The sequence below is a fragment of the Carassius auratus genome, chromosome 22 (assembly GCF_003368295.1).
Source record: "Carassius auratus strain Wakin chromosome 22, ASM336829v1, whole genome shotgun sequence".
NCBI lineage: Eukaryota > Metazoa > Chordata > Actinopteri > Cypriniformes > Cyprinidae > Carassius > Carassius auratus.
Genome location: NC_039264.1, coordinates 19863329 through 19879053, shown reverse-complemented (window position 1 = coordinate 19879053; position 15725 = coordinate 19863329). Strand labels below are relative to the sequence as shown.

The 15725-nt window shown below is 39.6% G+C and overlaps 1 protein-coding gene across 1 annotated transcript; it reads right to left on the bottom strand.

The window, feature by feature from the left end:
• Positions 1-807: 807 nt before the first annotated feature.
• Positions 808-15703, bottom strand: LOC113039953 (sarcalumenin). The gene is made up of 7 exons (XM_026198133.1): positions 15518-15703; positions 5296-6426; positions 4489-4587; positions 4209-4304; positions 3978-4094; positions 3654-3887; positions 808-2574 (listed from the first exon to the last, which is right to left on the bottom strand). The coding sequence occupies exons 1-7, from the start codon at positions 15573-15575 to the stop codon at positions 1769-1771; spliced, it is 2541 nt and encodes an 846-aa protein (XP_026053918.1). The 5' UTR covers positions 15576-15703; the 3' UTR covers positions 808-1768.
• Positions 15704-15725: the final 22 nt, after the last annotated feature.

Below are 15725 nucleotides of genomic sequence, written 5' to 3'. Positions count from 1 at the left end.
TCATGGCAAATGACATTTAAAAATCGATTACGGATTACGAAAGAAAAGTCATGGAGACATGAAAATTAATGGGGGGTAAAATAGCCGGAACACCATCTTTCCAAAAATACAGTTTTCTTTTTGTTTTCTTAAGGGTCACTCTTAATCTGTAGCATTTATTAATTGACTTTATTTAAAAACAATATAAGTGTGAATTGTTGAATGGTATGTTCCCATTTGTGTAAGCGTTCCCTCATCTAGGAGCATACCTGAGATTCTGGGTGCGTCTTGACCTTTGATCCGTCAGATAAGTCACATCCAAGTGATAATCATCCGGCGCTTCCTGTGTCAGACGCTCATCATGTCCACTCTCTAAGACCTTGTGTTGTGTCAGACGGGGAAGGTTATGACACAAGGGTTTGACTGACACCAGCCTGTGGAGTCCTCATGCATGTGCAGCTTTTATTTCTTAGAGTCCACTCGTGGTCTCCGACTCAAAAAACACAGCTGTGGACTATTAAACAAACAAGAGTATAACCAGCTACACAGTATTTAGTGTGAAACTCTTATCAGCTGTATACTCGGGACTACTACGTTATTGCAGATATTGCCACATTCACACCTCTAACCCTTCTTGGGATCATAAATACTTAAGAGAAGTGAGTTTGCATGTGGTGCAGCTCTCTAAAATAAATGTTTAACACAAATTGCCCTGCTTGAAGTGGTATTTTTTACAGATGAAGGCATAATTTGCTGCTATCAACATAGATAAAGAGATACATTACATAAACTGTATCTTTTATGGGACCAAAGGTTACTTCATTGAACTGTGTTCACTAGTTTTTTATTGCAATGAGTTTAATGATACGCTACGCCATTTAGTGGACATTTTGGATCCTCTTAGGTTGAAGTGAATCAATCACAGCTGCAAAATTATCCTTCATCATATTAGTTATCATATCTATTCACCCGCTTATTTATTTTATCTAAATGTGTTTTTTTATTGACGTAGTTAAATATCCAGTTTAATGTTTAATTTCCATATTGTATAACTCATCAGCCAGAAAAGCAATTTAATGTCACTACAGTTGAAACATGCAGTAATGTGAGCAAATGCAACAACAACAACAACAACAAAAATCTCATTTCATTTACCAACAACTCACACACCAGTAAATTGTACAAAGTAACATGATAAATATGTACAAGTGAAACTGAATTAATGAAGATAAAGGTTTTTCTTTTTTTTTTCTTTTTTTTCTACCACATATGGCAAATTCAAGATGGAAGCGTTTTTCCAACAAGGGGAATAGAAAAAAAAAAGGTTTATCTCGCAATTCTGAGCTATGTTCTTAAAATTCAGAGAAAACTGACATAATTTATAAATTCTGACTTTTTTTTTTTTTAGAATTGCAAGAGAAAAAGTCGCAATAACCATTTCAATTATTCTTTTTTAATCCTGTGGTGGAAACAAGCTTCCATAATTCACACTTTTAAAACGGCATTCAAACAATAAATTAAATAAGATAATGACAGGTTATTTATGTTGAACATAGTATAAATAAGTACAATTTGCTAGCGGAGTTAAATTAGAACAAGGAAGAAAAACAGGACACCGAATCGCATCGTTCAGGGCTGTTTCATACAGAGTGGTAAGAGTCTCTGTACATACTGAGTTTAACTGGCTTTCCATTGACGTGAATCTCATCTGAGTTTGACTTGTACTCTCATTCATTGCTTTGGTGCCACTCTTCCATATTTCCCGCACCCCCCTCCCACCATTCATCTGTTACTGTCTCCTCCACCGGTTTGGGGGTCTCTCCTTGGTTTCTGCTGCCGCTTCGGCCTTGGCTTCCCGTTTCTCTGCCAGACTGCTGAGCAAAGCCGGCAGCTCATCTGTGATGGCCTTCTCGATCTTCTCCAGCAGGCATCCACCTGACCAGCCGCAGTATGAGGAGAGGAGCTTAAAGCCGCTGGGGGGATTGACTCCGAAGAAGTCCCGATAGGCCTCCGGTTCTGGCAAGTCGAACTTACTCACATTGGTCTTGGCCAGATTGGACTTGAAGATGTAGTATTTGTCAGGGTCGCTCACAATATCGTTGAAGACCTCATGTGGGTCACTAAACCAGCCCAGCTTCTCATAGTAAGTCTGCAGATAGCGGTCGACCAGGAGGGCGTGGATGCGCACGCGGATGCCGTGCTGCCGGATGAAGGCGATTTTGTTTTCCAGCTGGTTTTCGATGACCTGGTTTAGGTCCTCCAGCAGAGAGATCTCCTCACGCTTAAACAGATCTCTGTTGGTGTCAGGAGCGTAATCCTGCGGCCAAAATGAGCTCACGTAGACACGTGGTGGCTCTGTCACGTTAATCAGGGGTGCCATGCTCCAGAAGAGGGCGCCGTACACGCGCATTAGGTCCTGGGTGGTTAAACTGTCAGCCTTGTTGAGGATGATTCGGATCTGTGACTCGCGGCCCTTCATCTGTCTGAACAGCATTTCTAGTTCTAAACCGACGTCCAGCTTGGTTGGGTCAAACACCAGGAAGATGAGATCAGCACGGTCGATAAACCACTGGCACACTTCACTGTAGGGGTACCCTGAAGGACAACAAGAACACAGACGCGCATTAAGTGTTATTATCTTTTAGAGTTCAAACTGATTTTTTAGTCCGAACTGGTGGCTTCTGGTTTCATCTGCCAATGCTTGGAGAATACTGTACTAAAATACTGAACAACTACATATTCAGTGGTGCTGACATTTTTATATTTATTAATAAATTAATATAAGTATTTTAAAACGTATTTAATTTTGTGACGGTAAAGTTGAATTTTCAGCATCATTACTCCAGGTTTCACTGTCACATGATCTTTCAGAAATCATTCAGATATGATGAACTGCTGCTTAAGATACACTTTTTATTATTAATATTATCAGTGTTGAAATTTTTTCATTTTTTGGGTGAACTATCCCTTTAATGTTATTATAAACTTCAGAATTCTAAGCATTTGTTTGAAATAGAAATCTTCTGTAACATTATCAGCGTCTCTCACTTTAGATCAATTTGCTGTGAAAACAAAAAGTGCTGAACTTTTCAAGGGTAGTGTATATTTCCAAAATGCGTTGTTCAGTATTGCTGTTAAAGCCAATTACTGGATTGCATTCAAACTCTGAAAAGTCATTCAAATGCCCTTTTGTACACACACACACACACACACACAAACTTTTTGCAAGAATTGTTATGAATGCATTTTGATTCAAAATGTGGGTCACACTTTATTTCAAGTTCCCATTTTCAGTATCAACTACAACTTTTGCCTTAAATTCCTACTTCTTAATAATAGTTAGTAAGGTAGTTGTGAAGTTTAGGTATTGGAGATGTAGAATATGGTCTTTATAAATACTCAAAAAACAGCCAGTATGTTAGTAAAATGCACGTTAATAAGCAAGTAGTTAATAGTAAATGAATAAAAAGTTGAATTCATTAAGTCAAAAATGTGTTCATGAAATTTCAGTTCCTTTCCAAGTATTTATTCCTTAAACTGTGGAGCGTTAGAGGCTATGAGATAACCTAGACTGTGTATCTACATTCAGTTCATGTTCAGAAGCGCATGTTGTCTGATTGTCCTCTTGCACGCACCAAACTCAAACAAAGTCTTTGTGAATGGTGTATTGTCACCTCTCTCTTGTTGTTTGCGGTTCTCAATGATTCCAGGTGTGTCAACAAAGGTGACACGCTCCAGGAGTTTGTGCGGCATCTCGATTCCCACCAGCTTTTCCAGAAACCCCTGACCGAACCTCTCTAGCGGTGAGAAGGAGCGGGAACTGTCTGCCGCCATCACAATGCCCTCAATGGTGCGAAACTTCTCACCGTGCATCAGAACAGTGTACTCCGACGTTGTGGGCTCAGCCCCTGAGAGAAAAACGAAAGAGTGTGAAATGAAGGAACAAAATAGGACTACATTTCATTTTGCAATCATTCATTTGAAGATGGATGGTTTACCAGTGTAAAGCTGCTGTGAAGTGTCATCGAGACCTAGAAGATAATTGATCATGGAAGACTTGCCAACGCTCCAAGGACCCAGGAACAAGACCATGGGTTTAGAGGTGATCTCTGCATCTGAATAATGTGAAGCAAAGACAGAGGTCAGCTGAGGATAGGGTCCTTTTCTTGGTAGAAGAGTAGTAACCTGGAGTGATGTTGTAAAACTGAACCAACATCCAAAGAGCTTACCTGACACTTCATGCTGCCGGAGCTCATTGTATTTATAGGCCTTGTCCATGGGTTTAATTGCAGTGTTGTAGACATGCTGCAGCTTCCTCAGAGCATCTACGAGAGGAAGAGTTGTTGAAATTATGATAGAAACTGACTCATTCTGCCACCATTTGGGGATTTTGGTGAAGCTAAAATGTGACTGATTAATGAAATAACTGGCATCATATAATACATACTGCATAGCCCTGAAAGGCTGTACTTTTATATATATGTTTTGTATTTTCAATATATGACTCACCGACGAATTCCCGGGAAGGTTCAGCTGTTGCCAGACGCAGCGTCTCTTCGATGTGAGACTGATCTCTTTTGGTAGGACCTGAGGGTTTTTTTTTCTCCACTGCCAGAGAAAAAACAGCATAAAACACGAAGCTCTTATAATAACATCTTCTTGTAGACCCACAAAACAAGCTTTTAATCATTTTGCAGTTTCAACTTGTTTTTCCTTAACACTATTTTTAAAACATTGCTTACATTTTACTTTCTAGGTAATAACTCTTTGGTGTTTATTCCATGGACATATTTTTCATTTATTAGTTTTTATGTACTGTACATATATTCTTCCTATAAGATCTCTGAGGAAAGAATCTGCATCTTTATTTACACTAGAATCGCAATCACATTGGACTTGTGCCAAGGCTTATTTCTGTTCGGTTATTTTGATGGTGGGTTTATTCCTGTGCCACCTTCGACCAAAGTTACCAGATGGAGAAGCGCGAGACTTTTACAGTAGTGTCCTCTTCTGCCCCCTGGCGACGAGACAACTAAATAGTTCCTTCTCTCTGGATATTTCCACTAATGGAGTTTAACCAGAGGCTTTATGATGATTATGAAGCTTTTGAAAATCTGTCCTCATACTTAATTCCTTATTACATGGATTCGTATTTTAGTGGATATCATGCATGTAATTTCGGTAGAGGTGCCATCACATTTAACATTGTTTAGGTGTGCGAAATCTAGAATTTGCGATTTTCTAAAATACCTTTGCAAATGATTCTAATTCAACAATGATCTTGTTACCATTTATGCTGATTGAATCCTATTGTACCTTTCGCAGAGGCTTTGGCTGCTGGTACATCATCTGACACTTCTTCCACTGTTGTTTGTTCAGCAGGTGTAGAAACATCGTCTTGAACCTGTTCAAGAGTTGGTTCCACAAGCTCTTCACTTTCCTCTTGTGCTACTTCAACAACATCTGCAACTAGTTCCTCAGCTGCTTCCACCATTTCTTCAAAGGCTTCTGGTTCTTCAACAGATTGTTCTTCTTCCACAACCTCAGGAGCTCCTTCTTCCTCTGTTACAACTTCCTCTTCATCAGATTCTTCCTCCGTTACTTCTTCTGATATCTCTTCCACTGGCTCTTCAGTTTGAAGAACTTCCTCTTCCTCAATTACCTCCTCCTCAGTCTGAGCAAGTTCCTCTTCTTCACCTGCTTCATCTTCAGTCTGAAGAACCTCCTCTTCCTCAACTACCTCCTCTTCAGTCTGAGCAAGTTCCTCTTCTTCACCTGCTTCATCTTCAGTCTGAAGAACCTCCTCTTCCTCAACTACCTCCTCTTCAGTCTGAGCAAGTTCCTCTTCTTCACCTGCTTCATCTTCATTCTGAAGAACCTCCTCTTCCTCAATTACATCTTCAGTCTGAGCAAGTTCCTCTTCTTCACCTGCTTCATCTTCAGTCTGAAGAACCTCCTCTTCCTCACCTATCTCGTCATGGGTCTGAGAATCTTCCTCGTCATCTTCTTCCACAGATTCCTCATCAACTATTTGTGGCTCTACATCACTGTCTACCTCTGAGATCTCCTCCACCTTCACGTCTTCAAGTGCCTCCTCAAGAACTTCCTCCTCGACCGCTTCATTAGATTCATCTAACTCAACTTCTGCCTCTTCTTCAGCTGCTTCCTCTTCAAATATCTCTTCAGAAGAGGTCTCCCCTTGATTCAACTCTTCAGATTTCTCTTCTGAAGCAACCTCTTCTTCTTGATTCTCAGAGCTGACATCTTCTGCCGTGGTGTCAATGTGTGCACCAGTGCCACAGGGTTGGCACACAGGTCTGTTTGGTGCAGGAGTGTCATTGGAGGAGCTCTGGCTTAGATCCTCTGTGCCATCACAGCAGTTGAACAGCTCGCCTTCAGACTTCAGCTGGAATGGCACAAGCGGCTCACTCTCAGACTCCACTGCATCTGTGGAAGAAAAACTATAATATTAACCAAAATGTGATGGGCTATAACTCAGCACATTCAAACAGAATGAAGCATGAATCATAAGTGATATTACAACATGATGGAAACAAAAATAATTATGTATATATTTTTTACCACAACACCATGAACACCAAAACCTAAAAATAGAGTATAAATAATTTTTGCGAAGACTCATGCCCCAAACGAATCGCTACTGTGCAACCTCTGACTCCAAACGACTCGCTAGTGTGCAACCTCTGACACTAAACGAATCTCTCCTGTGCAGGTGCAACCTCTGACTCCAAATGAATCGCTAGTGTGCAACTTCTGACTACAAACGAATCTCTCCTGTGCAGGTGCAACCTCTGACTCCAAATGAATCGCTAGTGTGCAACTTCTGACTACAAAGGAATCGCTACTGTGCAACTTCTGACTACAAAGGAATCGCTACTGTGCATGTGCAACCTCTGACTCCAAACGAATTGCTAGTGTGCAACATCTGACTCCAAACGAATCACTACCGTACAACCTCTGACTCCAAATGAATCGCTAGTGTGCAACCTCTGACTCCAAACGAATCGCTACTGTGCATGTGCAACATCTGACTCCAAACGATTCGCTAGTGTGCAACCTCTGACTTCAAACGAATCGCTCCTGTGCAACCTCTGACTTCAAACGAATCGCTCCTGTGCAACCTCTGGATTCAAACGAATCACTATTGTGCATGTGCAACCTCTGACTATAAACGAATCGCTACTGTGCATGTGCAACCTCTGACTACAAACAGATCCCTAGTGTGCAACCTCTGACTCCAAACGAATCGCTAGTGTGCAACCTCTGACTTCAAACAAATCGCTCCTGTGCAACCTCTGACTTCAAACAAATCGCTCCTGTGCAACCTCTGACTTCAAACGAATCGCTCCTGTGCAACCTCTGGATTCAAACGAATCACTATTGTGCATGTGCAACCTCTGACTATAAACGAATCGCTACTGTGCATGTGCAACCTCTGACTCCAAACGAATCGCTAGTGTGCAACCTCTGACTCCAAACGAACCGCTAGTGTGCAACCTTTGACTACAAACGAATCACTACTGTGCATGTGCAACCTCTGACTCCAAACGAATCACTAGTGTGCAACCTTTGACTCCAAACGAATCGCTAATGTGCAACCTCTGACTCCAAACGAATCACTACTGTGCAACCTCTGACTCCAAACGAATCGCTACTGTGCAACTTCTGACTCCAAACGAATCGCTAGTGTGCAACCTCTGACTCCAAACAAATTGCTAGTGTGCAACCTCTGACTTCAAACGAATCGCTGCTGTGCATGTGCAACCTCTGACTACAAACAAATCCCTAGTGTGCAACCTCTGACTCCAAACTAATCGCTACTGTGCATGTGCAACCTCTGACTCCAAACGATTCGCTAGTGTGCAACCTGACTTCAAACAAATCGCTCCTGTGCAACCTCTGACTTCAAACGAATCGCTCCTGTGCAACCTCTGGATTCAAACGAATCACTACTGTGCATGTGCAACCTCTGACTACAAACAAATCCCTAGTGTGCAACCTCTGACTCCAAACGAATCGCTACTGTGCAACCTCTGACTCCAAACGAATCGCTAGTGTGCAACCTCTGACTTCAAAACGAATCGCTCCTGTGCAACCTCTGACTTCAAACGAATCACTACTGTGCATGTGCAACCTCTGACTCCAAACAAATCGCTAGTGTGCAACCTCTGACTTCAAACGAATCGCTGCTGTGCATGTGCAACCTCTGACTACAAACAAATCCCTAGTGTGCAACCTCTGACTCCAAACTAATCGCTACTGTGCATGTGCAACCTCTGACTCCAAACGATTCGCTAGTGTGCAACCTGACTTCAAACAAATCGCTCCTGTGCAACCTCTGACTTCAAACGAATCGCTCCTGTGCAACCTCTGGATTCAAACGAATCACTACTGTGCATGTGCAACCTCTGACTACAAACAAATCCCTAGTGTGCAACCGCTGACTCCAAACGAATCGCTACTGTGCAACCTCTGACTCCAAACAAATCCCTAGTGTGCAACCTCTGACTCCAAACGAATCGCTACTGTGCAACCTCTGACTCCAAACAAATTGCTAGTGTGCAACCTCTGACTACAAACGAATCGCTACTGTGCATGTGCAACCTCTGACTCCAAACGAATCGCTAGTGTGCAACCTCTGACTACAAAGAATTGCTAGTGTGCAACATCTAACTTCAAACAAATCTCTAGTGTGCAACCTCTGACTCCAAACGAATTGCTACTGTGAAACCTCTGACTCCAAACGAATCGCTAGTGTGCAACCTCTGACTCAAAACCAATCGCTAGTGTGCAACCTCTGACTCAAAACGAATCGCTAGTATGCAACCTTTCACTTCAAACGAATCGCTCCTGTGCAACCTCTGGATTCAAACGAATCACTCCTGTGCAACCTCTGGATTCAAACGAATCACTACTGTGCATGTGCAACCTCTGACTCCAAACGAATCGCTAGTGTGCAACCTCTGACTACAAACGAATCGCTACTATGCATGTGCAACCTCTGACTCCAAACGAATCGCTAGTGTCCAACCTCTGACTACAAACAAATCGCTACTGTGCATGTGCAACCTCCGACTCCAAACGAATTGCTAGTGTGCAACCTCTGGCTACAAATGAATCGCTAGTGAGCAACCTCTGACTCCAAACGAATCGCTACTGTGCAACCTCTGACTCCAAACGAATCGCTAGTGAGTAACCTCTGACTCCAAACGAATCGCTACTGTGCAACCTCTGGATTCAAACTAATCACTACTGTGTATGTGCAACCTCTGACTCCAAACAAATTGCTAGTGTGCAACCTCTGACTACAAACTAATCGCTACTATGCATGTGCAACCTCTGACTCCAAACGAATCGCTAGTGTGCAACCTCTGACTACAAACAAATCGCTAGTGTGCAACCTGACTTCAAACAAATCGCTCCTGTGCAACCTCTGACTTCAAACGAATCGCTCCTGTGCAACCTCTGGATTCAAACGAATCACTACTGCGCATGTACAACCTCTGACTCCAAACAAATCGCTAGTGTGCAACCTCTGACTCCAGACGAATCATTACTGTGCATGTGCAACCTCTGACTCCAAACAAATCGCTAGTGTGCAACCTCTGACTCCAAACGAATCGCTATTGTGCATGTGCAACCTCTGACTCCAAACAAATCGCTAGTGTGCAAGACTCAGGTTGCAAGTGACGTAATTTTTGCAAGATGACAGCGGCCATATACTGAGGTTTTGGCTTCACTTTTCTATAGTGGAAGGAAGTAGAGATGCTTTGATACCCCTGAAGAAAAGCATCTCACACTGCAGGTATATAACATAAGCATAGGATTCTGTGTTGGAGATAGTATCATCTACGACAGGGGTGTCCATTCCTGCTCATGGAGCTCTGCCTTCTTTTAGAGTTTGGTGAAAACCCCGCTCCAACACACCATTCTGTAATCATAAAGTGTTTATAAAGGTCTTAATTAGCTGGTTCATATGTCTTTGATTAGGGTTAGAGCTGAACTTTGCAGGAAATGAGGTCTCTAGGAACAGGACTTGACTCCCCTGATCTAACATCACTCAAGTAAGTGAAATAAAACCATGGTTACAATCCTCAATCAAACCTAGTTTAACATGGTGTAGCTGCAATAGCTGAATTTGAACAACGTGATTTGGTGGTAGAGCTGCTGTTGGAATAAATGTGCGAGTCTGTGGCGATGACCCATCTCTGTGATTCATGCGATCATGAATGCTCTCGATGAGAGCTAAATGCTTTTCATGTGAATCACATCCTGAAATAGAGAGCAGAGCTGGCAGGAGAAGAGAACGCCAAGTCCTTTCTGTTCATGTGGATCATCAGAGCAAGGTTGATTTTTCATACTGTCCTCTGAGAGCTAGCATGTTTAAGGTGTTAGCATGGCATCTTTGTACCGGGTTTCAGCCTCTAGTTTTAATGTCAAATGCTTCCATTGAAAAGTGCAGCTCTGCTTTAAAGCAATTAATTGCGCATCAATTAGTTTGCCAGTAAAACTTTTGCAGATTGAAGTGTTTTCTGTACACATATATTTCATTGGCCTACGAATGGGATCTATTTAAATTAAAAAAATATTTTTTTTTATTTTATTTTTTTACTTAATGCTAAATTACGATCAAATTATAAACCCTCAATTGATTTAGCCATATATTTACGCAACAGTTCAACAACATACTGACAGCAGAGGGCACCAGTGTCTATAGTTAGCTCAGATACACCTATTCTTCCACCTTTGCCATTTAACTAGTAAAATGCTCTCTGACAAGCTTATGTGTTCCTTAGAAGTCTCTAAATAATTGAGTTGACTCTAGTCAGCGTAAATGCAATATAAATATATATATATATATATATATATATATATCTCTTTGCACACTTACACACATGCTCAGGAGAGCTGTATTTAGGCCAAAGTCATAGTGCAAGAGTGTCATCAACATAACCATGAATCATTCAGAAGGCCTAAGGCCATGTTACTGTGGTATGAGTTACTCTTTATTACTAGCTTGAGGTGTTCACTGGTCCAGGATTATGGTTACATAACTGTCACAACACTAATATGATGTAAAGTAATTTATTAGACCTTGCAATTTCTTTTTTTAAATGTCACTGAAATAGAAAGTGTTGTACTATGTTACAGCTCATTATGTTCCATATCATATTCTACCATGTTGATTTAATTAAATTAGAGCCTGCTCTAGTGGTAAGAAGAGCAGCAATGCTACGCTCTCCAAGGATATTCTCTATATCCACTCAGGTATTGATTCGTAGACAGTGGCTGGGGAGCTGTTTGTGTTATTATTATTCCAGTGTCTCAGGTGGCTCTTGTTGAAGTAATACTACCAGTGCTGGTAATTTACCCCAAATTAAAGCCAACCATCCATATTTGATAATATAAGATCATCTGCATTTTTCCAGTGAGGTCTAAGTGACATAGACCAGCCCCTTCCCCCTTCCACCGCGTGTTCTGAGGAGAGGACAGAAACAGACAGGTGCTCGATCCCAAGTCCTAGGTCTTCATGACACAAATAGCCTACGCTGATAAGAGTTCCTCCGCTTTTATCTATTAAAATTGTAATAGTTCTCTTCAGTTTATTTCTGATAGCAGTGACTGTCAAACCACTTTCTTATGTGATTGTGTAGAGGAGTGATTTATCAAAGATAGCTGTGGTCACTAAGCAAAATTTACCCACCATTACTATTCGGTGCAATCAATGTACACCAATCCACCACCAAATGATTAATGTGTTCTGATTCTTCTTAGTGAATCAAAAGCATACATGCGTATGACTCTCTGTAGTCTGTTTTTTTTTTTTTTTTGTGAACCGATTCATCATTTGACCAGTGAAGTCTGATTCTCCAGTCAATGACTCTTATGAGCCAGTTCTTTTAAGTGAATCGATTCATCATTGACCAGTGAAGTCTGATGCTTGAGTGAATGACTCTTAGGAGCCAGTTCTTTTAGTCAATCGATTCATTGACAAATGAAGTACGACTCATATGGGCAGGTTCTTTTAGTGTATCGAATCATAAATTGACCAGTGAAATCTGATTCTGGGTTGCGTTACTCTTATGAGCCGGTTCTTTTTAATGAATCGATTCATCATTTGACCAGTGAAGTCTGATGCTTGAGTGAATGACTCTTATGAGCCAGTTCTTTTAGTGAATCGATTCATTTGACCAGTAAAGTCTGATTCTTAAGTGAATGATTCTTACGAGCCAATTGTTTTAGTGAATCGATTCATTGACCAGTGAAGTCTGATGCTCGAATGAATGACACTTATGAGCCGATTACTTTTAATGAATCACATCATAGCAAAATTTATGAAACCCGAAATACACTGCACTTTCTGTTTGTTTGTTTAACTTTATTGATGTGATCTCAGCACTGTATCTATTTTTCTTATATTTCAATGCTTTTTGATTTTATTTTTGATTTGATTTGCTTATTGACATTTGTATTCCAACTTGTCTATTTGGTTCAATCCCAATCACTTGAGAAACCATAACTACTGTATGCAGTGATGATTTAGTGTAAATTTGCATGATATGATTTAAGTAAATATGGGGGGTTTTTTTGTTGAGAAAATTCAAAATAAAGCTGGGAAGTTAACCCCTAAAATGAATACATTTGCAACAAATTTACCAAAATGTAAAAGGTGAATTGGTTTCATGTGTTTGTCTATGCATGACTATGTGTTTTAATATACATCTAATGCATGTATTGTAGGTACAATTTGCTGATGTAAGTGTTATTTACATTTTATTTGTTTGTATAGCAACACGGTCTACTCTGGCCTGTGAGTAATGTCTGCGTCCGATTGGCTGGTGTGACTGGACTGTAACAGGGAAAGCCCCAGTGCTAAAACAGGCCACGTACAGTAGCAAGGCAGGACAGAGGCTTTAAGTCCTTCTGTTAACATAATGCTTGCCCCTACAAGGCCTGCAAGACAGAAATAAATAGTGATTGAGACCGTAGCGTTGTGACAGCAGCTGTGGCCTGTAAGCGTATATGTGGATGGAGAGTACAAGGAGGCGTGTTAGCGGAGCCGTGAAGCATGACCACGCAACTGCTCGACGAACGGTGTCTGATTTCATGGTGAACTCAGACGCAGAGAGAGAACAAGAACAATGCAAGGACAGACAAGGATCATACTTAAAGCCAAGCAGGAGGAAGCTGAGGATCACTGAAAGACAAGAAAGACATCAACAGTTTCCCTTACAGCTGATTGCAATTTTGACCCAAGGATTGCAGCTATCATCAATTCAATGAATAGGAATTTTAAAGAAAAAGACACAATAATTAGTATTCAAATTTGTAAGAATAACAACTACTTTTCTACAGCAGTCTGCCTTTGTGGCATATATATATATATATATATATATATGTATATGTATATATACGTATATGTTTATGTATATATGTATATATGTATATGTGTATATATATATATATATATATATATATATATATATATATATATATATATGTGTGTGTGTGTATATATGTGTGTGTATGTATATATGTATGTATATATATATATGTATATATGTGTATATATATATATATATATATATATATGTGTGTGTGTGTGTGTGTGTGTGTGTATTAATAAGTATTTAAAAAAATTGAAAATGCAATTCATACATTCAATAAATTTAGTATGCTTCTATGATGAGCGTGTTTTTATAGCTCTAACTTAATATTAATTTTTCAGGGTGATATAATAAAAGAATGAAGTGCTGTAGAGAAAGTGTATTAAGTATTTTAAAATGTTTTATTATTTACCTACTAAAAAGATAAGTATTTTATCAAAAAAATGTCTGCACTTATTAATATTTGAGAAATATTTGTCTTCCAATTAAAAGTTATGTGTTGTTACTGATAAAGTCATGTGGGGCAACCAGCATGCAGAAAAAAATATATATTTAGAAAAATAGAAAATGAATGCGTGTCAAAGTCTAAATGTGACCCTGGAGCACAAAACCAGTCTGAAGTTGCTGGGGTATATTTTTAGCAATAGCCAAAAAAACATGGTATGGGTCAAAATGATTGATTTCTCTTTTATGCCAAAAAATCATTAGGATATTAAGTAAAGATCATGTTCCATTAAGATATTTTGTACATTTCTTACCTTTATTATAAAAAAACCTAAATTTTTGTTTAGTAATATGCATAGCTAAGAATTCATTTGGATGACTTTAAAGGTGATTTTCTTATATATATATATATATATATATATATATATATATATATATATATATATATATATATATATATAAAAAAAAATTTTTTTTTTGCACACTCAGATTCCAGATTTTCAAATAGTTGTATCTCTGCCAAATATTGTTTGGTCCTAACAAACCATACATCAATAGAAAGCTTATTAATTCAGCTTTCAGATTGTGTGTGAATCTCAATTTCCAAAAATTGACACTTAAGGTTTTGTGGTCCGGGGTCACAAATGTCTTTAAAAAATAATGAGAAGGCAAGGTTAGTTCAGGTCATGCGGTGCAACTCCCTAAAAAAATTATAATTCATGGTAATTGTAAAATCTGAATAAATTTGAAAAGCTATATGACCGACATGAATATAAAAAGTTTTTTCAAGACATCAGTATCCATTTTAAAGTGGAAGTTTAAATTATTTTTATTTTCTTTATCGTGGATACTCATCACTCATGGACTTAAAAGTGTGTTTTAATGATTAAGATGAATATTTTAGAACGATTTGAGATTTATTATAGCTTTTGAATGTTTTTATTTTTACTGTTTTTATTTCATTGAAGTTTTAGTAATAGTTTGTTATTTGCCATTTTAATTCGATTAGTAATTTAGTTTTAATGTATAGCCTAATATATATGCTTTTATTTATTTTCATCCCAGTTTTAGTTTTTTAAATACACCTTTAAACTAAATGAAAATAAGACATTTGATTTCAACTAACAATGGTTTCCCCCCCCCAATGGTTTTAGTTATAATAATCCTGTTATAAACTGAGCACAGCAAAAGAGATCTCCCCTCTTCAATAAGACATTTTCACCCCTTTCTGAAGTTGTATAATTCATGAAAAGTAATAAGAAAGGAGGTCATCTACACAAGCCCTGAAATCAGCGAGAATGACCCCGAGAAACACTTCTGCCGGCTCTACACATACAGTAGATGTCTTCCAGAAACTGAAACATGCTGTACTTGAGTGCACTTTAGTGAAGGAATCAAAGAACAATTTGCCTAACTTACATCTTGAAGTTCGTAAAAACATTAAGACTAGAAACCCCACATTTTCCTACACATTCTGTAAAACACTTCTCCATACACAAACTATGAATACAGGCAGGCAGATGGATGGACGCCCATCTCCACCAAGGACAAGCAATCTGATCTAGGACTTCAGGCCTAATACTCCCAGGCGAATACCCAATCATTGTTCCTAAAACCTTTAGATTCACACTTCAGCTGCGTGCATGCAGAAGTCATAGTTCAGCAGTCCACCTGCGTTTTGTTACCTGCAGTGGCGAGTGCCAGAAGAGGCAGCAGGCAGCAGACGGGGAGGAAAAGTCTCATTTTGACTGCCGGGACTGTCCAGGACCCCTCTCAGGCTATATATACCCCCAGAGGGAGGCGAGAGGGCATGCGGAGGGTCTGGGGGCGGGGCTGCGCTCACGGACATCGGAGCACTTGCACAAGCGTCAGCACTGGGAGCAGCTGCCTTCT

What these genes read in the sequence shown, in the direction of transcription:
- LOC113039953 (XM_026198133.1), bottom strand. Translation starts at nt 15,575, where the DNA reads ATGAGACTTTTCCTCCCCGTCTGCTGCCTGCTGCCTCTTCTGGCACTC. An exon ending in AGCCAAAGCCTCTGCGAAAG is followed by an intron (nt 4,588 to 5,295) that starts GTACAATAGGAT and finishes TTTCTCTGGCAG; the next exon opens with TGGAGAAAAAAAAACCCTCA. An exon ending in CCGGCAGCATGAAGTGTCAG is followed by an intron (nt 4,095 to 4,208) that starts GTAAGCTCTTTG and finishes CACATTATTCAG; the next exon opens with ATGCAGAGATCACCTCTAAA.